At 30.1% G+C, this 25,423-nt stretch overlaps 11 protein-coding genes across 11 annotated transcripts; 4 read left to right on the top strand and 7 right to left on the bottom strand. All coding sequences in view use genetic code 12, as the record gives it.

Annotated features, from left to right (window-relative positions):
* Positions 1 to 280: 280 nt before the first annotated feature.
* On the bottom strand, positions 281 to 2,659 carry CEX1 (Cex1p; the record flags this gene model as incomplete). Its single annotated transcript, XM_051757062.1, has 1 exon — positions 281 to 2,659. One exon carries the CDS (start codon positions 2,657 to 2,659, stop codon positions 281 to 283), a length of 2,379 nt encoding a protein of 792 aa, XP_051614646.1.
* A 239-nt stretch (positions 2,660 to 2,898) lies between these two features.
* KGF55_002384 (uncharacterized protein) lies at positions 2,899 to 6,069 on the bottom strand (the record flags this gene model as incomplete). Its single annotated transcript, XM_051757061.1, has 1 exon — positions 2,899 to 6,069. One exon carries the CDS (start codon positions 6,067 to 6,069, stop codon positions 2,899 to 2,901), a length of 3,171 nt encoding a protein of 1,056 aa, XP_051614645.1.
* Positions 6,070 to 7,948: 1,879 nt separating this feature from the next.
* Positions 7,949 to 9,853, bottom strand: KGF55_002383 (uncharacterized protein; the record flags this gene model as incomplete). Its single annotated transcript, XM_051757060.1, has 1 exon — positions 7,949 to 9,853. One exon carries the CDS (start codon positions 9,851 to 9,853, stop codon positions 7,949 to 7,951), a length of 1,905 nt encoding a protein of 634 aa, XP_051614644.1.
* A 689-nt stretch (positions 9,854 to 10,542) lies between these two features.
* Positions 10,543 to 12,900, top strand: SPC98 (Spc98p; the record flags this gene model as incomplete). The annotated part of the gene is made up of 1 exon (XM_051757059.1): positions 10,543 to 12,900. One exon carries the CDS (start codon positions 10,543 to 10,545, stop codon positions 12,898 to 12,900), a length of 2,358 nt encoding a protein of 785 aa, XP_051614643.1.
* Positions 12,901 to 13,170: 270 nt separating this feature from the next.
* Positions 13,171 to 14,157, top strand: KGF55_002381 (uncharacterized protein; the record flags this gene model as incomplete). The annotated part of the gene is made up of 1 exon (XM_051757058.1): positions 13,171 to 14,157. One exon carries the CDS (start codon positions 13,171 to 13,173, stop codon positions 14,155 to 14,157), a length of 987 nt encoding a protein of 328 aa, XP_051614642.1.
* A 46-nt stretch (positions 14,158 to 14,203) lies between these two features.
* Positions 14,204 to 16,750, bottom strand: KGF55_002380 (TFIIH/NER complex ATPase/helicase subunit; the record flags this gene model as incomplete). Its single annotated transcript, XM_051757057.1, has 1 exon — positions 14,204 to 16,750. One exon carries the CDS (start codon positions 16,748 to 16,750, stop codon positions 14,204 to 14,206), a length of 2,547 nt encoding a protein of 848 aa, XP_051614641.1.
* A 195-nt stretch (positions 16,751 to 16,945) lies between these two features.
* Positions 16,946 to 18,109, bottom strand: SRP40 (Srp40p; the record flags this gene model as incomplete). Its single annotated transcript, XM_051757056.1, has 1 exon — positions 16,946 to 18,109. One exon carries the CDS (start codon positions 18,107 to 18,109, stop codon positions 16,946 to 16,948), a length of 1,164 nt encoding a protein of 387 aa, XP_051614640.1.
* A 244-nt stretch (positions 18,110 to 18,353) lies between these two features.
* KGF55_002378 (triglyceride lipase) lies at positions 18,354 to 19,556 on the bottom strand (the record flags this gene model as incomplete). The annotated part of the gene is made up of 1 exon (XM_051757055.1): positions 18,354 to 19,556. The coding sequence occupies one exon, from the start codon at positions 19,554 to 19,556 to the stop codon at positions 18,354 to 18,356; it is 1,203 nt and encodes a 400-aa protein (XP_051614639.1).
* Positions 19,557 to 20,376: 820 nt separating this feature from the next.
* Positions 20,377 to 21,318, top strand: PAN6 (pantoate--beta-alanine ligase; the record flags this gene model as incomplete). Its single annotated transcript, XM_051757054.1, has 1 exon — positions 20,377 to 21,318. One exon carries the CDS (start codon positions 20,377 to 20,379, stop codon positions 21,316 to 21,318), a length of 942 nt encoding a protein of 313 aa, XP_051614638.1.
* A 171-nt stretch (positions 21,319 to 21,489) lies between these two features.
* On the bottom strand, positions 21,490 to 24,648 carry KGF55_002376 (DEAH-box RNA helicase; the record flags this gene model as incomplete). The annotated part of the gene is made up of 1 exon (XM_051757052.1): positions 21,490 to 24,648. The coding sequence occupies one exon, from the start codon at positions 24,646 to 24,648 to the stop codon at positions 21,490 to 21,492; it is 3,159 nt and encodes a 1,052-aa protein (XP_051614637.1).
* A 106-nt stretch (positions 24,649 to 24,754) lies between these two features.
* KGF55_002375 (uncharacterized protein) lies at positions 24,755 to 25,411 on the top strand (the record flags this gene model as incomplete). The annotated part of the gene is made up of 1 exon (XM_051757051.1): positions 24,755 to 25,411. The coding sequence occupies one exon, from the start codon at positions 24,755 to 24,757 to the stop codon at positions 25,409 to 25,411; it is 657 nt and encodes a 218-aa protein (XP_051614636.1).
* Between the last annotated feature and the right edge of the window lie 12 nt (positions 25,412 to 25,423).

Raw genomic sequence — 25,423 nt, 5'->3', positions numbered from 1 at the left:
ACATGTATAGAACAATTATAACTCTCTTTACATTTTAATTTATAAATTTAAAACATTTAGGGCTAATTTGAGAAAAAATAATAAGTTATTACAAAAGGCAGTTATCTATAATGAAAAATGATACATGATAACATGTCATAAATTAAATAGAAGTGTAAAATGTTCGAATTTCATCGCTCACATTTGATTGAAATTTCAAATTGATTATGAACTTCTTTGAATGATCTCCTCTTTTCTACATTCTCTTTTATTTTTTGACTTCCTTATTAAATCAACTCAATCACCAACCATCACCCCATCCATCTTCTTCTTTATCATCATCAACAGTTAAATTTAATTTTAATGTCAGTTTAGGTTTATTATTTTGTTTTGAACCTAATTTTAACAGTGATTTAGTAATTGGTTTTTTAGTTGTTGTTCCTAATGATAATGGTTTTCTAGTTGTTGTTATTGTTGTTGTGGGCGTGTTCCTTAGATTAATTGTATGTGTTGATTTACCAAGATTTAGTTTTTTTGTATTTTCAATAATTGGAAAATTATTACTTAAATTTGTTGTTTTCTCGTCTTTACTCACCTCTTCGCTATTATCTATCCAATCATCATTAAAATAATCCTCTTCAAGTTGATCATCATTATCCCATCCGTCATCATCTTCATTAATTTCATCATCTAATTTCAAATTTGATTTTGAATTACTTTGCTTATGTAATGGCAATTGTTTTTGACTTGGTGTACTTACTCTTGTTATATCTGGAGTTGATTGATTAAAATCTTTATTTAATTGACCAGCATTATTAGTTGTTCCAATTGATGTTAATTTTGACATCATATTCCAACCAAAACTTGATTCAGTTGATTCAGTTGATACTTGTCCAGATCCATTTGGTTGTTGTTGAGTTGATGAATATTTTTTAAAAAATTCTTTTTCTTCTTTATCTTCATCTTCTTCATCTTCATTATCACTCAATTCATCAGCAAAATTTTCAACATTTTTTAAATATAAATCAAAAACTAATTTTGATTCTTTTCTAACTTTATTTGATTTTTTATCCATTAATGATATAGCTAAATGACCTAAAATTTTAGAACAAATTTCTTCTAATGTAAATTCATTTATTAAAGTTTTAAACCCATTTAATGCTGTCATTTTACACGGTATAAATGAATCCCTTAAAGATTTTGATAATGCAGTTATTAATACATTATTTTTTGAATTTTTATAAATTTTTGATGAAATTGTTATAATTAAAATTAAAGTATTTACTCTTATTGAAGGTTTTGGATCAATTTGAGTTTTAGCTAATATTCTTAATAACTCATTATTTATTTGTTTTATTGAAATTTTATCAATTATAATAGTTATTGATTTTAATGTTGTTTCTCTAATCATAAAATTTGTATCTTGAAATCCTGTAATTAATGGATTAAAAATTTTATATTGTATATCTGAATCATTTAAAAATTTTTCATATGATGGTAAATGATTTAATAAAATTAATCTTATTGATCTATCTGGTAATATAAATGATTCAAATATTATTGGTTTAATTTGTTTATTAAATTCTTCTGTTGGTAATTGAATTCCAAATTTTATTATAAAATTAAGTATTATTGATATTATTTCTTGATTTGCTTGTTGTTGTTGAGGATCTGATGATATTGGTTGTGTTTTTAATTGATTAAATTGAGTAATTAATTCAGGTAATAATTTATAATTTAACATTCCAGGAGGATATGTAGTGTCCTCTTCATCATTATCATTATCTATAAATTTCAATAATTCAAATTTAAAAAATTCAAGTTTTTGATCATTATTCATAAATTTTAATTCATTTAATAAATTATTAAAATTAATTACTTTATTTTGTTTAAAGATTGGATCCATTTCTTTTAGAAAACTTGAAATATAATTTCTTTTGGCAATTAATCTTTTACTTGGTCCAATTAATCTTGTTGGTATTTTAAAGTTTAAATCCAAATTACCATTATTAAAAACTTCAAATATAAAATTCCCTAATTTAAAAGAATCATATTTTTTAGGATCTTTTCTTAAATTTTCAATATCTATAATATCTTTTTGCAGTGGACTATATTGATTTAATCTATAAATAGGTTGATCAGGATCTGAAATTAAATTTGTAATTAATTCAAATCCCATTAATTTCCAATCATTTTGTAAATTTATAAATATTGAATTATAAAAATTTAATCCACCATATAGTAGATTACATTCTTCATTTAAAAAATTTAATGTATTACTTATTGAATAAATTCCTGCAATAATTGAATCTTTTGATAAATTTGGATTTGTTTCTAGATATGTTGGTAGTGGAATCACTCTCTCAGTAATTATATATAATGTATCATTTAATTCCAAAAATTCAATTATTGAAATTATACCCGGATATTTGATAGTTTTTAATTTTTTAAATGCATTTTTAGCTAAATTTATATATTGTGAAGTTTTAGGATTATTTAATTGAAATTCGAATATTGATATAAGTGAATTATCTTTAGGATTAATACCATTATATATAGTCCATATTGAATTTTGATCTAATTTTGTTGATTGAGTAGTTGGATCTACTATTTTTTCATTGAATGTATAAGGTATTGAATTTCCTGTTAATGTGTTGAATGTCTTACTTAAGAAATTCATTTTCAAATGGGAAAGAGTAAATTGTGTTATCCAACTTAGATTTGTTTGTTTGTTTGTTCTTAGATGGTAATTGTAAAATTTGGTTGTAAAAAATGATAACATTTATTCTACGCGAAATAATTGATCTTGAAATATTATAATTTCCAGAACTCATTTTAATCTAACGAAAAACAATTATATTATACAATACATTATATTAAATAGTTACTATGTACTAAAATTCATTATTAAGTTCATCATCATTTCCCATCTGCTGCATTACCACCATCATTAGCCTTTTTTTCTTCATCTTTATGTTGTTTACCTCTACCTCTTATCCCCTTATTTGAATTTTTATATAAATCTTTAAAATAAATTAATAAATTTTTTTCATCAATTGGTAAATTATTTATTGCATCACCATTTAATTCAGCTAATTTATGAGTTAAACTATTTAAAGTTTCTAAATGAAATCTATTTTGATGAGATTTTAAATTACCTAATTGTGTAAAAGATTTATCACAATTATCTAATTTACATTCATAAGGTTTAACATTTTCATGAGTTAATTTATGAGCTTCTAAATTTCCTTTTCTATTAAATGATCTTGTACAAACATCACATGTAAATGGTTTTTCACCTGTATGTAATCTTAAATGAGTTCTTAAATTTCCACCTTGAGTAAATTTTTTATGACAATATGTACATTCAAATGGTTTATAACCAATATGAGATCTTATATGTACTTCCAAATGAGTTGATTGTGTAAAATATTTTAAACAATAAGGACATTGTTGATTTTTAGTTTTACGTTTTTTAATTCTTGATTCTTCTTCATCTTCATTTTCATCAATATTAGTTTGTTGATTGGGTTGTTCATTTTTAACAATAGTATGTTTCGGTTTGTGAGGTTTATCAACTCCTCCAACTAAACTAATTGGTTTTGGTAAAACCCCTGATTGATCTTCATCAAAGGGACCTTGATTATAATGTTCAGGTGATGCTAATATACTTCCATCAGGACCTTGATTAATAGCTTTTGTGACTCCTTTTTCTCTTGCTTGAATAACCAACATTAATTGATCAATCTTTGTTGCTCCTAATAATGGTCTTCCATCTTCAGATTGTGCAAATTGTTGTGCTGGTACAAGATTGGAATTTTCAGGAACACTAGGAGTTGGTAAAGTTGATAATGTATCTTTTGATTTTCTTGTTCGCTTGGTCGATTGTTTCCTTGGTCTTTTGTTGTCAGAGGCAGTTGATAATTGTTGCTGCTGGGGCTGTTGATAGATTTGTTGCTGTTGTTGTAGTGGTTGTTGCTGAAATTGTTGTGGATGTTGATGATGTTGTTGCTGAAACAATTGTTGTTGATGTTGTTGTTGTGGTGGTAAGTAATATTGTTGTTGAGGAAATGATGAAATTGTTTGAGGTGGATATGATATAGGTTGATAAGGTTGTTGAGATGGAATCAGGGAACGTATTTGTTGAGGCATCATTTGTTGCGGTGGTTGGGATTGAGGCGGAATTTGATATTGATAATTCCCCACAAAACTATTTTGACGATTTCCTACTGATGGCATCCCTTGAAATCCTAAAGAATTATTAAAACTTGAAAACAGTGAATAAGGATAAGAATTATTTGGAGAAATTGGATTTATTGAATTCAGGAATAATTTTTGTGATACGGAATTCATTGATGGTCTTTGATTATTTGAATAAGGATCTTGTGTTTGAGAATTGTTGAACATTGTCGGAGACGTCTTTGGAGATTGTGGGGCTTCATCTTTTGGTTTGGAAGCTTTTGAAGATATTGATGAGGTTGGTGATACATCTTTTTCACGTTTTTGAGTTTGACCATAGACTACTTGAGGCAGTTGTTGAGAATTTTCTTCCTTAATTGTACTTGTTTTATTCTTATCAAATATATCTTGTCTTAAATTTGCACTAGCATTTGAATTGGCATTTGTTGGATTTTTTTGACTTCTTAAGTTGTTTTGATCGTTAATGATTTTCAAAATAGAATCTCGTCTTTCTTGAGTACTCATATTTGATAAATCTAATGAACCATTGGAAATCATATTTTGAACAATTTCTGTAATACTATTACTAAATCCAATTGAACCAGGTTGATTAGATCCATCCATCCAAGCAGACAAATCAATAGAGCCAGCTTTTGATTTGCCATTGTTTCCCGTATTTTGAGCTGATAATCCACTAAATGATAATTTTGGATCACCTTGTTGCCATGCAAACAAATTAGCCATACTCTCTTTATTGGTACCAAATAAATTTTCTAAATCTTCTACAGTAAATTCTTGATTGGGTATTAAGGACATTTGACGTGATCTTGTTGTTGTAGGCGGCAAATTGGGTATTGGATTATTTGTGTAAGATTTGTTTCCGCCAGCGGAGTTAAACGGTTCATTTTGCTGTTGCTGCTGTTGATTTTGTTGTTGTGGTTGTTGATTTTGTTGTTGTTGCTGAGAATGCATCATTGATGAAGACGGTTCACTAACAGAGTTCCCATTAGATCCAGGAATATTAATTAAGGAGCTAAATATACTATTTGATCTCGAACCTAATAAGTTGCTTTGACTTATATTTCCCGAAGTTGTTTCATACGCTTGATCCGTATTTGATTTGGAAGTTATTGGAGGAGGTAAAAATATTGAATCTCCCCTAGCACGGCTTGCCAAGTGTTGTTGACTTTGTTGCTGCGGTATTGACGGACTGGTTTGTTGTGATGATGGTTGTTGAGATCTTTGTTGATATATAGAATTACTTGAGTAGGGATTAGTAAACAGCTGTGGATTCTGCATTGTTTGTTGTTGTTGATGATGAGGTTGTTGCTGTGAATGATGATTCATAGTTTGCTGATTTTGGGGATGTTGTTGACTTTGTTGGATATAACTCATGTATGATGTATATTTATGATCAATGGATTGGCTAGGTGATGTATTATTTGAAGCTGGAGTTAAATAGTATTGATTACTTGAATGAATTAGATGTTGTTGAGAGCTCTTTGATCTTGTGTTTTTTATATCTTTGTTGTTATAGATCAAATTCCCAGTTGTTAGATTTCGATCAGAATAAGATACTCCTCTTTGATTATTATTAATGTTTTTATTATTACTTATGAGCAATTGATCATTTTTATTCTCAAAAGATTGAGATGATCCAATTAATTTGTTGTTGTTATTGTTGTTATTGTTGTTATTGCAAATTTGGTAGTTATTGTTGTTATTATTGAGTTGACTATTATAATCTGTGAAGTCAAAACTGTTTCTATTGTATGATAATGATGGTATGTAATAGTCAGTATTAGAATCCGTTTTATTATGTGAATTGTATATGTTTCTTGATGATGGTATTAATGAATTAATAGATGATGATGGTATAAAATTATTATTTGTAATTGCGGACTTCCCCATTAAATTTAAAAAAAAAATAAAATACAAAAAATGAGTAAAGTTAAATAATATTATTATAATAGATTGATTTGATATTATAATATCAAAAGATTGAAAGAAGAATACAGAAACTAGAAAATACTAAAAGTGTTTCTCTAATTTGATCGTATTTATAAAAGAAATGTTTGATTAGAAATGGACTTGAATAGTATTTGTTTTAAAATAGAGTCACCAACTTGAGGCTTGTATCTTTTTAAAACCAGTCAGGGAAAAAAATAGAATTAAATGACAAAATTAATTGAGGTTATTATCGAAACATCATAGTCTAGATATTTGAATGCTTATTAATGTCAAATCTACAAGAATAGTATCATATTCTAACAGTTTCAATAGATATATACAAGTGCACTTTCATGCCAGTCAGTGAGAATAATCATGATAATGATAAAAAACTTACCATTTTTTTGAAATCCGTGTGTCTTCTATTTGAATCTTAAAAAGAAAAATATAGAAATCTATTAATATATTAAACTATCATTCAGATCAATTGTTCTGTGCATTTACCATGTAATTGATGAGCATGTTTGTGTTATAATACTATTCTCTGATAATCTTCCAGAAGAATGTGTTAAATATACTAACTGAAATTCGAATGATAATACTACTTAAGTATCCAATCATCAAATTTTAAATCAGTAAGAAGTTTCAAGTAAATGAATGATTGCTTTTTATGTTAAGTAATTTAAATTGCTTATTGAAAATAAAATAAACTTCAAACAACCAAGCCTTTTTCCACTACAAATGATGCTACCATGGAACCTTAATTATATCTTCTTAATGATGCGTCTGTGTTGATGATTGAAGTGACATAAGCTCGGTTAATCAATTGACGTATGAGCTTAACAGAACATTAAATCGTATGAGGTTTTTGACTCCTGGACCAATACATGTATCCATTTTCATGCGAATTGATGTATTGTTTAAATATCGAAACAAATGTTTAATTTTAACCTTCTATCATATAACTAAAGTTTTCAAAGAATGATAAAGAAAAAAAATAAATTTTAAAAGAAACATTAAAGTTTAAATATTTGCATGAAGTTACATTTCCCACTGTTCCCATTCTTTTTTGTTTTGTTTTTGGTTTTATATTCGTTATTAATGTAACATTCTATTTTCATAATGTTTCCAATCATAGTGGTATCTATTAAATGTAAAACTGCCTATTCAGAAGAACAAACAAATTTAATAACTTGTATCGTCGATATAATGTTACATTACATGAAAATCTCTAAAAACTTGTAAATATTGTTTTCGTGATATTAAATATTTCGTCGTATTGATGGTTAAGAAGAAACAACAATTTATATTAATGAGCTTTTCATCACGAAACAATAAAATTACGAATGCATACTGCAACTATCTTGTTTTCTTTTCAAAATATCAATTCAACTTTGTAACCTGAAACTGAGCCATGATCTTTTCAACATTCCTTTTTTTTTTTCTGAAACAAATAGCAGACTGTCGACAATTATCAGCAAATAGTGCTGATTTAACTTTACAACTACAATTAGAACAATAATTTCAAAGTAGTAATGAATAGTTTGATAAATTTGTGTAAAGATACTTGGTTCTTATTTTAATCGAAAAACAACAGTATCACTTATAATGTCCTACCCCCTAATACCCCCTAACGATTAAATTAAAGTTTATTCAATCAAAAATTATTATTGTTTTTTTCTTTTTGCTGCAAAAGGATCTTGTGTAATTTATGTCAATTCATCAAGAGAAACAACACAAACAAATATCAAGTTTCGTAATAGAATCAATTAACTTACCATTATATAGTTTATTTGATTAGTAATTCGTCTATAAATAGAAAGTGTACAAGCTCATGTTTTTAATCAATTCTAACTTTTTTACCTTTCTTTTCAACAATTCGACTTTTTAAATCAACTAATTTACTAACATCAACAATCATAGAATCAAGACATTTATTTAATTCATCCAAATCATTATCTATTTCTCCTTTATTATTCATAATTTGACCTTTTAAACATTTACCAACACTTAATTGTTTTTGATTTTGTTTTAATATTGAATGTAATTTTTTTAAAAAATTTGAAGATATTGTGATATATTTTCCAATTCTAAAAATTTCTAAAATAAAATCATCAATTGATATAAATAATGAAGAAATTAAATGTTTTGCAATAAATTGTAAATCTTGATTTGATAAATTTAATATTTTTTTTAAATTTTCTTCATCTTTTTTCATTATTGGTAATGGATAATTATATTTCATTGTTTCAAAATTTGGAAATTTATTTGTTTGTTGAACTTCTTGATTTATTATTATATTAGGATTATCATCTGATATAGTTGTATCACTTGTATTATTTTCAAGATTGGTTTGATCATTTTCATTTTGTGCATTAGAATCATGATTTTGTTGTTTTTGTCCAGTATGTACAGGCTTAGTATCAGAAGCAACACTTGCTGGTTTTGTATTTTCGGTACAAGTGGCATAAAAATTACTCGAAGAGTCTAAACTCTGGGTTTTAAAGTCTTCGTTAGCTCCACAAACGCATTTTTTTGGTGGTTTATATTTTGGATCCGAAACATTCAGAGTGGTAGTCTTGTTGACAGGAGAATTTTGTGCATTTACGTGTGCATTTGCATTTCCATCAACCTCAGTACCACTGTTATTCAAAGTACTTGATTGTTTATTTTGGACTAATTCTTCAAGCGTACCAATATCACAACCTGTAAACTCGTCATTTTTCAAAGTTTGGGTTCCATTCTGTTCTGAATTAGAAGGCTTATTCGAATTATGACTACTTCCGTCTGATTCATTGCTTGAAGATTTCTTTGATGAGGCTTTAGCGGAAGATGAATGCACATCGGTCGTTGTTGTGGGATCTAAATCAATTAAGGAGACTTCCGTATCTTGTTTATTATTCAAATAGGATATTTCTCCTCCAGATGCTCTAAAGTTGGATTCATTTATAAATTTAGTTAATTTATTCAATTTGTTTTTGATGGAACTTATTTCTCCATTAATAAATTCATATCGATTCAGCTGACTCAATTCATACACTTCGAACACTTTGTCACTTTCAATTTTATTCTTTTCCACTTTGTTCGATATATTTACATCATTAATTTTCAAATCATTTAATTGATTTTGAATTGGAGTTAATTGTGTTAAAAATTGAGTATTGATTGCATTTTCCTTATTCTGAAATTCTTGTTTATATTGTTGATTTTGCTGTAGAGTTCTCAAATAATCTGATTTTTTTATAGTAATATATGGTTCATTATTTGGATCATTAAATGGATCTATATTTACATTTACGGCTTGATTTGATTCGTATAACTTTTTAACGTTGGGTGTACTTTGATGAATTGGACTATTAAATTTTGTATTCTGATTCAATTTTGGTATTGAACTGAATTTTATTTGTTTTGGTTTTAAAATTGATGATTTTGATTTTAAATTCTGATGATCAGGGTTGTTCTGAATTCCATGGGGAATATTTTCCTTGTTACTTGCTGAATAAGAATATTGAGATGTTGACAATTGTGGTTCACTGTGCATTGATCGTTTATAATTAGGATTCATCCTTAAAATATCTTCACCACTAAAATCATCGAATACTTCTGGAATTGAAAACGATTCATCATTCAAATCTCCATATAAGTCTGTTGTGGTATTGGCATATGAATTTGATATAGGATTGGTTGGTGGAGATAAGATACCGGTGTATAAATTTGCCGACGTGTGTTCCTCTGTATCATTCATCTCATGTAGTTGATGTCGATGTAAGATATAAAGAATTTGATAAATGTGTAAATAAATAAACATTGCACACAAAGACAAAAAAATAATTTGAAACGCGTTTGAACTCACAATTGATCTTGAAAAGAATCTACAAATGGTTGCAAAAAATCAAGACTTATTCAGTTTGGTCTTCTATTAGTGATTCATTTACTGAATCTATTGGTAAATTTTGGAGGTGATAACTTAGTCTAGTGTAATGGCCATCTTAATACGGAGTAAACTGATTTTGAAAAAAATTTTGGAGTTATTGCCAAAGACTTATTGAACATTTTGATCCAAGTACTTTAGTTGACATTATATATGACTTCAACTGTAAGATCCAGCAATGCTGAGGTTTTAATTAGAATTCAAATTCTTCATAGCTTATCTAAATGTTACTATACTATTTATTCATGTAACCCTTGTCGTGAACATACTATTATGACACTCTCAAAAGCCAAAAAAAAAGACGAGTCAGTAAATCGCGGTACAAAATCAAATTTTATAGAATCAATTTAACAAAAAGGTAAACAAATCTTGAAATAAATGAAAAAGGGAAAGAACAAGTTTTAATATATCACCAAAGAAGTTCCATAGATAATGCCAACAAGCATATAAATCAGAACAAAATCTATCATCATTCTTGAAACACTTTCTCAACATATTCAGTAATGACATTTGAGAGACGGAGTATAATAAAGTTATATCTTCATCGACTAATTAACTCATTGGTTCCACCGGAATTGGGAGATGAATATGTTCAAAGTATGGCCAATGCTTTATATCAACAACTCATAAACACACATAACCAAGGTCATGAAATATCTACAATTATCAATAAATATAAAACATTTTTTCTTAGTAATTCAAATAAACAAGATTGGGAAAAATTTCAAGAAATAATTACTGCATTAAACAAATACAGGACATTGGATCAAATATCAAACTATTTGGTTTTCATGGATGAATTGAAAGGAAGTTCTATATTGTCAAAACCCGATAAATTGAATTCATCCAGTTCCGATTTCAATGTATCGAACAACAAGACATTATCCCAATTAATTGAACCATATTATGAATCATTATCAGAAGACACAATTTTAACTTATTTACCGTACACTTTGATGGGTATGGATTCAAAATTATTTCAATTTACAAGAGATGGCAATTCAATCGAGATACCCAAAACCATAAACAATAGCTATAGCTCACTACTAAAGTTGATTTTTGAATACTCATTACTTTATAAACGACTATTAGCCTGTGTTGAGATCAACAAAGGCAAAATGAGATCAGCAATAAAGTCAGCATATTTTGCATTAGTTGAAGATTATTTGAAGTTATATTCTCAAGATATTAATGAACTATTTGTCAATAAACCATCATCGATTCTTTTTGTCTATACTTCAATATTCGACTGGATTTTCAAATTGAGATTCTTGTATAGAACATCTTTGAAAATGGAAAATTTGGACGGGGATAAATTTTTAACTTATGTACATAAATTCACAGAATTTGGTGATCAACCCATAAAAGAGATAGCTCTAAAGACATTTGATAACATTGTTAGGCCATATTATAATATTTTGGAGTTCTGGTTAATCAAAGGGGAATTAATAGACCAAAACGATGAATTTTTCATATCATTTGATGTTAATGAGAAAGAATTCAATAAAATCATAAAATTTCATTCATCAAAAGTTCCCAGTTTCATACAGTCACCTGAAAAAGTTTTTCAAATTGGTAAAACATTAATCTTTTTAAATAAATATTGTAAAGAATTACAGTGGATAAATAATTATAACCTGAAATATTCGACTAAAATTTATTCACAAAATGATGGATTAGCATCTATGGGAATTGATGAAATTCTTGAAATAATAGACGAGCAATATAGAGACATTCTAAATACATTGACATTAATAATACATCTGAAGAATAAATTTTTTGATCATTTGACTAACTTCAAAACATTTTATTTCATGGGAGTTAATGAATTTACGGAATCGTTAATCATTAAAGGAGAATCAATTTTCAACGAAAAGGCAATAGATATTTCTTCAAGTCATTTACATAAAATATTATTTGACGCAGTCCAAGTTTCATCCATTAAAAAACTATCAAGCGAATATCTAAACAGGTTAGACACGAAGATTTTTAATTCAAAGTCTAACACCTTTGGTTGGGAGTCATTTTTAATAGACTACAGAATTGACGATCTACCTTTCTTTTTCCTTCTTGAAGATCAAATAATTCAATATTTGAAAATATTTCATTTCTTTTGGAAAATACGACATCTTCAAATATTATTTAATTCAAATTATCAAAACTATATGGAATTGGGCCTAAAAATTAAAAAAATAGGAAGAACTGGAGAGCTATCACGAGAATACGGGAAATTGTTAAGTTCAATTGATCAAATAAACATTATACGGAATCATTTTATTAAATTTTTACAAGATGTGGTTTTGTATTTAACCTACGAAGTTATAGAGGAATCTTTTAACGAAAATATAGTGAAAAAGTTTTATTACAACAATAATAAGTCAAATTTGTTATTAGACAAACTGTTTTTGCCTCAAACTGAACAATCGAATGTTGCAGAGGAATTGGAAGCGGTCAAAAATGTGAATAGATATACAATTGATGAATTAATAACTATACATGGAACTTATCTTGGTAAAATTGTTAACACAAAACTTCTTGATGATTCAAATCTAGGTAAAAGATCAAATATTAGTTTTGTAAGTCAAATTCATGATTTCTTACAAATATTTTACAGATTTATTAATTTAAATCAAGAATATTTGGGAATATTGGAGGATTTTCTATTCATTTATGAGAACAATTTACAAGGAAATATCCTGAATATAGAAAATGAACTAGATGAAATCTTATTCACTTTGGATAGAATATTTAAAAAGTTGAAAAATGAATATTTTGAAAATGAATATAAATGTTTGTTGGTTGATTTTAAAGAGGATTTAAAACTTGACAATGAATTGAAAGAGTTTGGAAGCTGTTTGTAAATTGTTAATGTATTATTAAATTATTCCTAGAGGTGATGAAACTGTTTTCTTTTTGCAACAAATTTTATGGCTGCAAAGTTCTTAATTACCTCTACTTGTTTTAACTTCATGCACAAAATCGCTTCTTTTGTTTTCTCGGTTTATTTTGATCTATGATGTAATTGGAATTAAATAGACTAAACTCACAAATTAACTAACAAATATTGTACGAAACTCAACAATTCAAACATAATTCACAAACCTTCGCTTGCTACATATCATCAATTGTCAATGGAGGAACTTTATGATGAATCAATCAATAATTCAAGACTTCTATTTCAAACTTCAAAAGCTTCATTATATATACTACCCTTTCACCAAACGAATATAAAAGATTCAACCAATGACTATAATCAACATCTACCTGAACCAATTGACTTGAAGAATATTAAAGAATGTATTTGGAGGGGTAGCGTGCGATTGATTGAAGAGACAGTTGATCAATTACAACCATCGCAAGAAAAAGAGGTAGACAGAAACATAATAGAACCATATTCACAATTAAGAGTTAAGTTGGAATTTATAAACATTATAAATGAAGATATAGAAAAATTATGGGGAGAGACATGGTTTATACCAACAAATAGAACTATAGAATCAGAATTAGAATCAAATTCATATTTGTTCAAAAAGTATAATATTACTAATAAGTTTATTGATAAAGTATCAAACGACGGAACAGATTCAATTAAGCTAGTACGAGATAGGGGCAACTACAATACTATGAATTGGTATAGAGTTATAGTGCAAGTACCAGGAACTGGTTTTCATCCAAGCATATCACCCACTGTTGATGACAACAATTCTCATCAATATCAGCAAGTAGCATTACTTTTAAAATTTAAAACAAATATAGAAGCAGAAAGTTTCAGTGAACGATTGGATGATTTCACAATGAAATTCGAAGATCAAGAATTAGCGTACTATAATGATAAGTGGCACTCCATTTTAAGTAACGAAGATATCGAAACTAGTTTTGTCAACAAAAAGCCATGGACTAAATCTGACTCAAAAGACCTTGATACCAAACGTTTAACTGAAAAATATCATGATATGATTTTAAAAGAAGCCAATAAAATAATAGAAAGAAAACAACAAAAATGGAAAAATAACAATACTACTAATGATTCTCAAACACGAGTCCTAGATAGTAGTGAAAATTCGTCTACAAATAGTTATGAAGAAGATGATTTTGGAGATTTTATATCAAAAGAGTGATTTTCTAATTACAAGATAGTAATACAATTATGCTCGACTGTATGCTCTATTTCAGTTGTTGTGGTTGTTGCTGTTGTTGTTTTTTCTTGTAATACATCTTTTGAATCAATGGATGATGTGACTCCCTTAATTCTTTGTTCTTGTTTTTACTATACTCAATATATGCCATGTCTTCTCCACCAGCCAAACCAGCTAAAGATCCAGCAGTACGTGTTGCTCCATTGTTGCCATTTTGTCTTTCCAATCTTTGCCTTTGCTCCTTAGAAATAAAGTTTGTGTCAGCATCATCTCCAACCTCTAATCCAGCAGCGTCTTCATTTTTCAATAACACTTGTTGTAAAAGCTCTCTTCTCTCTCTGGCTGATGCATATGCTAAATCAGGTAACTGCTCCATACCACTCAAATGAGTAATGACTTTAAAAGCATACCCTTGATCCACCAAAAATGCCTGCCTTTTTGTCGAATAGTACATTTCTTGGGTATCCTTTGAAACTAACGAATAAAAAAATGCATTGAAACCTTCATCATTACGTCTTTTTGCTCTCAAAATTCTTCCCAACCTTTGTGCTTCTTGTCTTCTTGATCCATAATGAGAACTGATTTGTATCAAGCATGTTGCCTCTGGTAAATCGATTGAGGTGTCACCAACTTTTGATAAAAATATAGTATTTATTTGATCATTGTGTTGAAAATTTTGTAAAATTTTCATTCTTTCTTGTTGAGGTGTGGATCCATAAATAAACGGTTTACCCAACTTGAGGGCATATTCTTGTAATGCATAAACATTATCACTAAAAACAATAATCTTGTCACCTCTTTTTTCATGATAATGGATTAAAAATTGACATGCTTGAAATTTAGTAGGGTTCATGATATATAGTAACATTCTTTTTCTTGCACTTTCTCTTAAATATTCTTGATAAAATTCAGAAGTCATTGGACACCAAACTTCGGCACATTGGACGTTAGCTATGTGACCTTTCTGAGCCAAATCCATCCAATTAGCTTCATATAATTTTGGTCCAATCAAGAAATTTAAGTCATCGATTTTGTCGTCCTCTCTGACTAATGTAGCTGTTAAACCTAATTTAGCATGTGCTGCAATTGTGGTAACAACTCTTCTAAACATGTTTGCTGGCACAACGTGAACTTCATCTAGAATAATAAACCCCCATTCTCTTGATCTTAAAAAGTCCATGACTTTCTGAGAATCGTGTGATCGATTTCTGGTATTTGCAACCATCGAATAGGTAGACACTACTAAACCAGATTCACTAGCAAACATCTCTTTATTTTCAGATGTGAAAACTGCGACATTTTCGGGTTGAATTGTACACCATTGTAAAAATTGCTGTCTCCATTGCATTACTGAAACAGATGATGTGCACAAGACTATGACTGATTTTCTTATAGTACAAGCTGCAGTGATACCTACTAAGGTTTTTCCAGCACCACAGGGAAGAACAATAATACCAGATCTTGCTCTTCCATTACCAAACATTTTAGATAATGATTTCTCTTGATAAGGTCTAATTTGTGTTGAAGGTTTTAAATCAATTTCGAGATCAGGGTTTCTTGCATCATTACGGAAATCATACTCTTCCAATACGGGATAATCTATTTCTTGACACCTTCTCTTAACAATTTCAACTGAGTCATGAGATATTTCAAACGAATGAACTGTATCCAAATCATCGTCATCGTCTCTATTTCCAACGACTGATGCAAATATATCTTCAATTTCGTCATTTCCATTCTCCGTTTCACTTTTCTTAGTTCCTGGAATATTTATATCATTTTGAGGAGGTGCTGATTGTACTAACCCATTACTAGTGACAGTATTTTCAGTTGATTGGATTCTTAAAGGCCCTATTACTTCGTCTTTAAGTAACATCTGAAGTACATCGGCTTGAGTACTTTCAACAAAATATCTATTATTTTTCAAAACTAGTTTCACTTTACCATATGATACTGTCGCTGCTTTAATAAATTGTACAATGGAATCTGCCACCGGTACTTTCGACAACCGATTCAAAACGGATATTATATCATCGGTTTCGAGCCCAACAGACACTGCCGCGTATAATGAATAAACCGTAATTTTATATTCATGAACATGAGAAGGTCTTGATATAGGTTCTGCTATAGTGATTAAAAAATCTTGTGCCTGTTCTGCTAATGGCGAAAATGATTCCAATATTATTCTTATATCATTCTGATTAGGTGCAATCCATATAGGTCTTGAAAAATGATCTGGTCTTAATTTTAAATAAGAAAAATCTTGCCTTCCAAATGATTTTGATACTGCATCGGGTATATAATCTTTTGGAATATCTGAGGTTATGTCTATTAGTTCATCTTCGGCGTTTGATGTTTGTTGCAAATCATGTTTCAAAGCTTCTACGGTAACTTTCGCTTTTTTGCGCTTAGCTTGATTATCCTCACTTGGAGTAGCTGATCTATGTTTCCTTCTTTTGCTTGAAGTTGTTCCATAATCATTATCTTCCAAGTCTATAGGTTCATTATATCCTTCATCGGAAAAGTTGTCGTCATCTAATTCTGCATAATTTACTGCATTGGACCTTCTAGACATAATATTTGCAAGTGACGGATTGCTATGGTGAGGTGAAGGAGGATTTAATTATTGAAGAGATGATTGATTCAAAATGATTTATGATTAATAATTCTTTTATACAAGTCTAATATTCTATAAGTAATTCTGAAAAGTCACACAAAAATAAAAGTCGTGTAATTACAGCAAAATCTTTTGCAACCATTTTCAAAGCTTTCAATCAGTGAATTTATATGAACCACTTGCAAAGGTAATACTACCTCCTCTATAACTTCCCTTTTTCATCTTATTCTTATTTTTAGTAAAATCTTTACCTCTAACCTGTAATAATTTTTCGCTTGCTTTTTCACCCCAAGTACCAGCAACACCTTTATAGGTATTGTCCTTTAATGCTTGATCTTCGAATGCTATTTTACTACGATCTATTCTTGAAAAATGCTTTCTTTGACCAGGTTTTAATTCTGGTTCTACTGTTGCTGCTGTAGAGTCCGGTTCGGAAGTAGTTGTAAGGGTGATTGAGTCTGTTGATGACGAGTCAGAAGTTGGGGTAGCAATTTTTGACTTTTTGACTACATCTTTTGCCAGTGCACCATCTTCAAGACCTCTTTTGCGACTGGTTTTAGAATGTGAAATTGAGTCTGAGTCTGAGTCTGAGTCTGAGTCTGAATTTGAGTCTGAATCTGAAGCTGAGCTGCTGTCTGATGATGAAGATGATGAGCTTGAACTTGAAGAGCTGGACGAGCTTTCAGATGAAGATTTGTCATCTGAGTCAGACGACAGGCTGCTACTATCCGAGGATGATGAAGATGACGACGAGGATGATGATGATGATGATGATGATGATGATGACGATGATGATGATGAGGAGGAGGAGGAGGAAGATGATGATGAAGAAGATGATGATGATGAAGATGATGATGATGAAGATTCATCTTCGCTTGAAGAATTAGATGAAGATGAAGTACTTGACGAAACAGTCTCCTTTTTAATACTAAGATTTTTTCCGGCGTTTTCAATTTTATCCTCAACGCTTTCACTGTCACTTGAATTCTTTTTGTCTCTTTCATCTTCTGATTCACTCGAATCACTGTCATCGCCTGAGCTATTTTCATCATCACCATCAGAGTCAGAGCTCGATGAGCCAGATGAACTTGAACTTGAACTTGAGCTAGAGCTCGACCCGGAAGACACTGAATCTTTGTCTGTTTTGGCAACCTTTTGGTCCAACACACTGTTAATAGCTTTGTTGATCTTGGAATCCAATTGAATGTCTATTTTTTGTAACAAGCGTGACATTTCCTTCTTTGGTAAGTTCATTAATTTTTTATCGCTCCTTATTAGGTTTTTCACATAATTATTCAATAATGAGTTGGATGACATTTTTAGTGGTAGTACAGCAATTGTATTGTTTGAGTCTTTAAACCAGTTGATGCTTAATGAGTTTAATGCAGACGATGAGATTTAAATTTTATTTTACTTTGTCTCGTAAATCTTTTTCTTACACAAAACAGTCTATTGTGAAATTCAGATTAGATAAAGAAATTTATGAAAATTACGTTAAACGATGGAAATAGAAAATAAGTCTATGTCAAAAATCTATTTCTTCTATTTGATCAAAACATTATTAGATTTTAGCTTTAAGACCTCTATTAAATAAGTCACGACGTTCCAACTCAAAACCATAAATGTTATCCAAATCTAAATCATCAACCAACTTGGAAAACTCTTGATTGGCAATAGCTTCCTTATCGCCTTTGAAAACGGATTCTGGCTCCTCTGATTTTTCTTTCTTGTATTGATCGTTCCTTTGAGTCAAAAAGGTTGCGATGGTATCAACTATATCGTCTGGTTGTTCGGCGTTGACTAAATGTTCACCGTTTGGAATGTCAACTCCACCAGCAAAGTATTTTGGATATATAGTTTCTCTTATCCATGAGGTACTTTCTGGTGGATTCCAAGCTCCTTTAGCACCTATAACATGTAAAATAGGAACTTTTATACTTGGTAATGCCAACATTCCTTTTGAGATAGATATAAAAGCTCCAAAGTAGCCTGCTACTTGATACTGCTTATTACATTTACACTTAATTTGAACATCACCAGTTTCTGGATCTTTTACCTCAATTAATTCGTCTTCAAGATAATCTTTCATGACTTCTTTTTGAAATTTTTTTGTGAATGAAAATTTAGTAAAATAAAACAATGCATCTTCATGTGAATCAAAAGTATCAATCATCATTTGTTTGATTTTATTAAAAATTTTTTTGAATTTGTCTAAGCCATCTATTTGTCCGTAAAACACAGCTTCAATTGGAATAACAGAATCAAATAACGAAGCTTCTAAGAAGGCTGCATATAATGCAATAAATCCACCCATTGAATGTCCTACTATAACGTTCCTGGACTCAGCATTATTTTGGAAATCACCAGTTGTTTCGATTTCATGTTTGATAACTTCCAAAACATCTTTTGCTCCATCATCCCATGCAAACACCGGACCCAATTTTCCAGCATTAGCCAAAGCTGAATCACCATGGCCTAATGCATCAATCGCAATGACAGAATCTAAAAACCATGGAACTTGCATTGATTGTGATAATTGATATAATTTTTTAATGTGATATTTCCAAATTGACTTGTTAAAACCAGTTCCATGGCAAAAGATCAAGTTAAATCTTAGTTGATTCACAGGTTTGGGTGGAGGACTATTGGTTTTATATTTGTGGTAAACAATTTTCAAGTCATTTGTGTCGTTTTCTAGTAAAGTACTACCTTTAACTCTGTATGGGTGAGCTCTAACCTCTTTTTTGGTTAATGTGAAAGACATTTTCCTGCTTTAGTGATTATCTAGACAATTTGAAATAAGTGTGTTGAATTTTTAAATTTCTAAATTGTGATTCCCCAGATACTTGAAGAAGAAAAAAGGACTCAATATCGATCAATTTATGGGGTCGAGGGGCGGGTAAAAGAATTGATTTTGTTCCACTAACAAGTTTATTCAAAACCGTATATACAGTTCTATTACTATCTCCGGTTGATGCTAATCTCCGATCAACGAAAATGACTGTCTTACTAAATATATTTTTTGTCAAGAGCTGGTAAAACGTGATATTTGTAGAAAAATTGAACTCAAACAATTTTTGATCCCTCGGCAGTTTTAATGTCTGATTTTGCAAGAATTGACAGTCCAAATTTAAAACATTTCAATTTTGTGACGTAAACTCAAACTCAAAAATAATGAATTTATAAAATTTATAGTATTTTGCAATCATACCGTTAAAACTACAAATTATCCCCAAAACATTAAATCCGGCTCTCCTAGTATTGGCACTAAAGAAACTATATAAGATCAAATTAACTACAAACCCAGATGATTGACTCAAACTATTCGTCGACTGCTGAGAAAATTTCCAAATTTAGTTTCTTTTTCATTTCTTTCTTCTCCAGAAAATATAATTTTTCTTTTTTCTCGAAATTTTTCAATTTAATACTCTATACATTTACTTACTGAAATATTAGATCATCTAATATTCATAAAAACTCAGTCACCAAATTATTTCACATCAACTCAAATTTACTTGGACAACAAACTTCAACATAGGGTTTTCGCAGTCAGCAGGTTCATTTTGCCTATTACAGTTTAAGATATGACCGTATCAAGTAAAATCCAAATACTAAGAACTGTACAACAAGTAAGACAATGGCGACATCAAACTTTAATCAATAATCAGTCAGTAGGATTTGTTCCAACAATGGGAGCGTTACATCAAGGTCATTGTTCATTGGTGGCAGAATCAATTAAAGAGAATGATAAAACAATTGTTTCAATATTTGTAAACCCATCACAATTTGCACCTCACGAAGATTTGAATAATTATCCAAGAACTTTGGATCGAGATTTAGAAATCTTGTCCACAGAATTTAGAAATAAACCAGTTGATGCTGTGTTTGTACCGAAAATGTCAGAAATGTATCCAAACGGAATAGTTTTAGAAGTAGAGAAACAAAGAGGCACATTTGTAACTGTACATGGATCAAGTGAACAATTAGAAGGTGTAACCCGACCTCAATTTTTTAGAGGAGTTGCTACAGTAGTCACAAAATTACTAAATATAGTACAACCAACTAGAGTTTATTTTGGTCAAAAAGATGCTCAACAATGTGTGGTTATCAGAAATTTAGTCAAAGATTTAATGATACCAACTGAAGTGAGAGTTATGCCTACCTTAAGAGAATCCAATGGATTGGCGATGTCTTCAAGAAATGAATATCTATCAAAAGAAATGAAAGACAAAAGTTCTATAATATATCGAGCATTAAGAAAAGGTGAAGAATTATTCAATAAAGAAACTAAGCTACATCATAAAAAATCAGTTGAATCTAAATTAATAATCTCAGAAATTGCCGACTTAATACAGCAAGATCCAGATTTTGAAATAGAATACATAGCAGTCAGCCATCCCGAGACTTTGGAAGATTTGGGTGAAGTTAAACCAGGCTTGGGTGCTGTCGTTTCCTGTGCTGTGAAAGCTCCTAAAGAAAATAGTAACGAACTTACGAGATTAATTGACAATATCATTTTAAATTAAACATAAAATTTAAAAGTAAAATTACACTAGAATTACGACTGCATACATATATATATAATGACATTAAAAAAGAAAGATTGATAGTTAGTCATGCTCTTGAAGTAAAGAGCATGCACGTATAGGATGAAGGTGTTAATAGAATGACGATTAACGAATTGAATTCCTCTCATTTCAAAATGCAGTTCTTCTTTTGAACAACAAACTCTTCTTACCACTAGATGATGGTAAATCTTTTCCTTTGTCTTTTAAACTTTTAGCTTCAATGTCTTCAAACCTCAAGCGATCTTGTTCTAACTCTTTTTCAAAATCTTCTTTCGTGGTAAAATTCTTCAAACCAATCAATTTATCCATTGACTCCAATGGAACACCAAAAAATTTGAATCCATATTGTAAGAGCCACATGGGGTCAACACAAGTTACATAATTCATATACTCCTTCGAAGTCAATACCAACTCATGATAAATAACAAAGTTTGAACTCAAATTGCTATTATTCAAACCACTTGTTGGGTGTAAATACATCTTCATATAGGAATGACGCAAATTTTGGAATTCTGGAGTACCATTGATATGATTTTTAACTAGTAGTGCCAGTTGTTGATAAAAAGAAGCACATAAACATTTTTTTATGTCTTCGTCATTGTAAGATCTCAATATAGGTAATTTTCGTTTCGCCATTATGGTTGTCAATTGTCTTTTTACTTCTTTAGCTCTTACTAAAGATCTCATTTGCAAAAAATTGCTCTCACACCATAAATTTAATTTTGAATAACTATTTCCTACCTTATTGGAATGAGTTTCCCATTGATTGTAGATATTGAGTAGCGTCAAATGATCAGAATCATTAATAATGAATTTTTCTCTTGCTTTATCAGCTTCACTACCTCTTTCTTTTGATCGTTGAAAAATATTAGGTACACTCAACATTCCAACTATGGTCAATATCTCTTCAGAGCAATGAAACTCATCCTTGCACGACAACAAAATAAGTTTTGCTAACGTCGGTTCAATTGGAAATTGAATCATATCCAAGCCTAATTTGGTTAGTTCGCCTAAATTATCAATTGCCCCAATTGCCCATAAGTCATACAATGAACAATTTAATAGATCTTTTGGTGGCGGATCAAGAAAGGGGAAGTTGTTAATGTCATTAATCTTCAAAGATTTTAATAAAAGCATCGTGTTACTCAAATTTGTTCTTTGAATCTCTGGAATTGGTTGTTCATACATATTCTGAGGGTCAACGGCTCTTTCGGTATATAGCCTGTAAGCTACACCAGCATTCGTTCTACCTGCTCTACCACTTCGTTGATCTGCATTTGCAACTGAAATAGGTACAACTTGTAATGTATCCATACCCAATTTTGGATTGTACACTTTAACTTTCACCAAACCACAATCTATGACATACTTTATTCCATCGACTGTAAGTGAAGTTTCGGCAATATTGGTTGCAACAACTACCTTCCTCTTATTAGGATTGGATCTATTAAAAATCTTTTTTTGTAATTCCTGTGGCATTGACGAATAAATTGGAATAATGTCTAAAGGTGGTGGATTTTCCAACATTTCGAGTTTTTCTCTTATCATGTCACAAGTTATTTCAATATCCTCTTGACCTGTCATAAATACTAAGATATCCCCATCATTAATGAATTTGGTCGTATTCTCTGCTGATCTTTGTAAATGTATAGAAATGACTTGTTTAACTGCGGTCTCAACATAATCCATACTTACGTTTTTATTAAAATAGACGTCTACAGGAAATGTTCTTCCCGGTATAGTGAATTGTGGAGCTGCTCCAAAAAATCTTGTGAATCTGTCAGCATTCATTGTAGCAGATGTCACTATTAATTTTAAATCCTTCCTTCTTGCTAATAAACTTTTGAACAACCCTAACAAAATATCAGTGTTCAAAGCTCTTTCATGCGCTTCATCCATTATAATACAGCTATAATCATTTAATGAAGGATCTGCTAAAAACTCTCGAAGTAAAATACCTTCCGTCATGTATTTAATTACCGTTTTAGATTTAACAGTTTTATCATCAAATCTGACTGAGTAACCAACTTCTTCTCCTAGTTTTACATCCATTTCCTCGCTGACTCTTTTTGCCACTGACATTGCTGCCACTCTTCTTGGTTGCGTACATCCAATAATTTTTCCTTCATTTGTCAAACCTTGTTCGTATAAAAATTGAGCTAATTGAGTAGTTTTACCTGAACCAGTTTCACCAATTACAATTGTAACTTGATTTTCTTTTATTGCAGATACTACTTCATTTCGGACAGCATAAGCTGGTAGACTTTGTCGTTGCTTTTGAATACTATCGTAGTCATATTTTTCATCTGGTTCTTTGTCCTTTACTTCCTCACTTACAACCTCTTTCGTATCGACCCCTACTTTTGATTTTGCTTGTTTGGCTTTCTCTTTAGTCGATTTCTTACTTTGGACCACTAATGAACCTTGCTTCGCCATGGATGCCAACTCTGAATTAATATTCTTGATTGGATTAATAGTTGGACCAACGCCTTTAACGGAGGTTCCAGTTATTTGTAATGTCAAATAGTCTTTCAGTTTCGTCAAAAATGGAGGAATGAAAACATGGCTCACTATGGGAATCCTACTAAAATCATTCGATTTTGCATGGTCGTTGTCTACATAATCTCCTTTTTCGTTGAAATATCCACCAGTCCCTACATTAGACTCCTGTTGACTTTCTGAATTCACATTTTTAGTATTCCTTCCAACATCGCTTGGCACATTAGTCTTCATTGGTTTGTGACCTCCTTTTTTAAATTCAATTTGGTTTCTTCTCTCTATATGTGGTTGAGTCTTCGTAGAATGATGGGATTGTATTTCTGGACTGACTTGCTTCATTTGTGCTGCATCTTCTTTCCTCATCTTTTTGAACGACATTTGTTTCGACTTGGCTGATTCATCTCTGGGTCGTATTTTCACATTTGGCATTACTGTTTCGTCTTCATTTACATCTTCTTCTTCTTCTTCATCGTTCTCTGTTTCTTCATAAGATAATGTCACACCTGGGCGTTTTTGCTTTGGCTTAAGATTATCATTTGTTCGTAACTTGTACGAAACTTGAGTTGGTTTATTGTTATTAGCAGCCTTCACAGAATTGTATACATCTGATATATGATCTTCATTTTTTAATCCTATAATCTGTGTAAATTTCGAAAAGTCTTCTGAACTTTTTGCAGTTGCCTGACTTATGATCGTTTTGGCTAATGATTCATTGGGGGGTTTGTTTAAATACTTGGCTAATTTATCTATAATAGTTGTTGTTATATGTTCATTTTCATCTTTGTTCATTACTTGGTGTTTCAAAATGATGTACAAAAATTACATTTAAAATAGTTTATAATTAGTTAGATTTATGTGACTGAAATTTTTACATTCAACCAACACAACAACTTGTATGAAAGAGAAAGGGATTTCAAAACTAATCAAATATTTCAAATCTACCATTGAATTTAGATGTAAAATCACACCACCACCAAAAAGTTCATCAGAGTTGAATTTTATAATTGAAAATTTTGAAAAGTTAGGAACTATTGAATATTTAGTTAACACGACATTGAATGATGTATCAATAATTGAAAATGATGGGTTTTGGCTCAAAATTATATTCAATCCAATTTTGAAAAGATCTAGGTTTGGACCAATATTAAGTGAGGAGGAAATGCCAACATTAGACAAGAAATCTGACTTGGTATCTAAAACAATCAAATCAAAGTTTATCAATAATTTATACAACTTGATAGCGATTCCGAGATACCTCTACCTAAAGAATGATAATCCTGGTTTCTTCACAAATACGAATCATCTCAAGTTTGTATATGATTTATCGAGCAAAGGGTCAATTTTTTATAATAAATTCAAATTATCTAATTCATCAATTGAGCATCCTTTTATAACTATTATTGAAAGTGATCCGACCATAAACAAATTTAAACTAAGAGCGTCAATACGGCACAATTATCAATATTTTCACAAAATTGATAATATCGAAATCATAGATGATGCTAGAAGAATATTGCAAAATCTACAAGAGCCATTAGATAAAAATAAATAATGAAAAGAGTCG

The sequence above is a fragment of the Candida pseudojiufengensis genome (assembly GCF_024610245.1).
Source record: "Candida pseudojiufengensis strain CBS 10847 chromosome Unknown scaffold5, whole genome shotgun sequence".
NCBI lineage: Eukaryota > Fungi > Ascomycota > Pichiomycetes > Serinales > Debaryomycetaceae > Lodderomyces > Lodderomyces pseudojiufengensis.
Note: the sequence above shows the minus strand (reverse complement) of the source record. Positions and strands in the feature narration are given on the sequence as shown.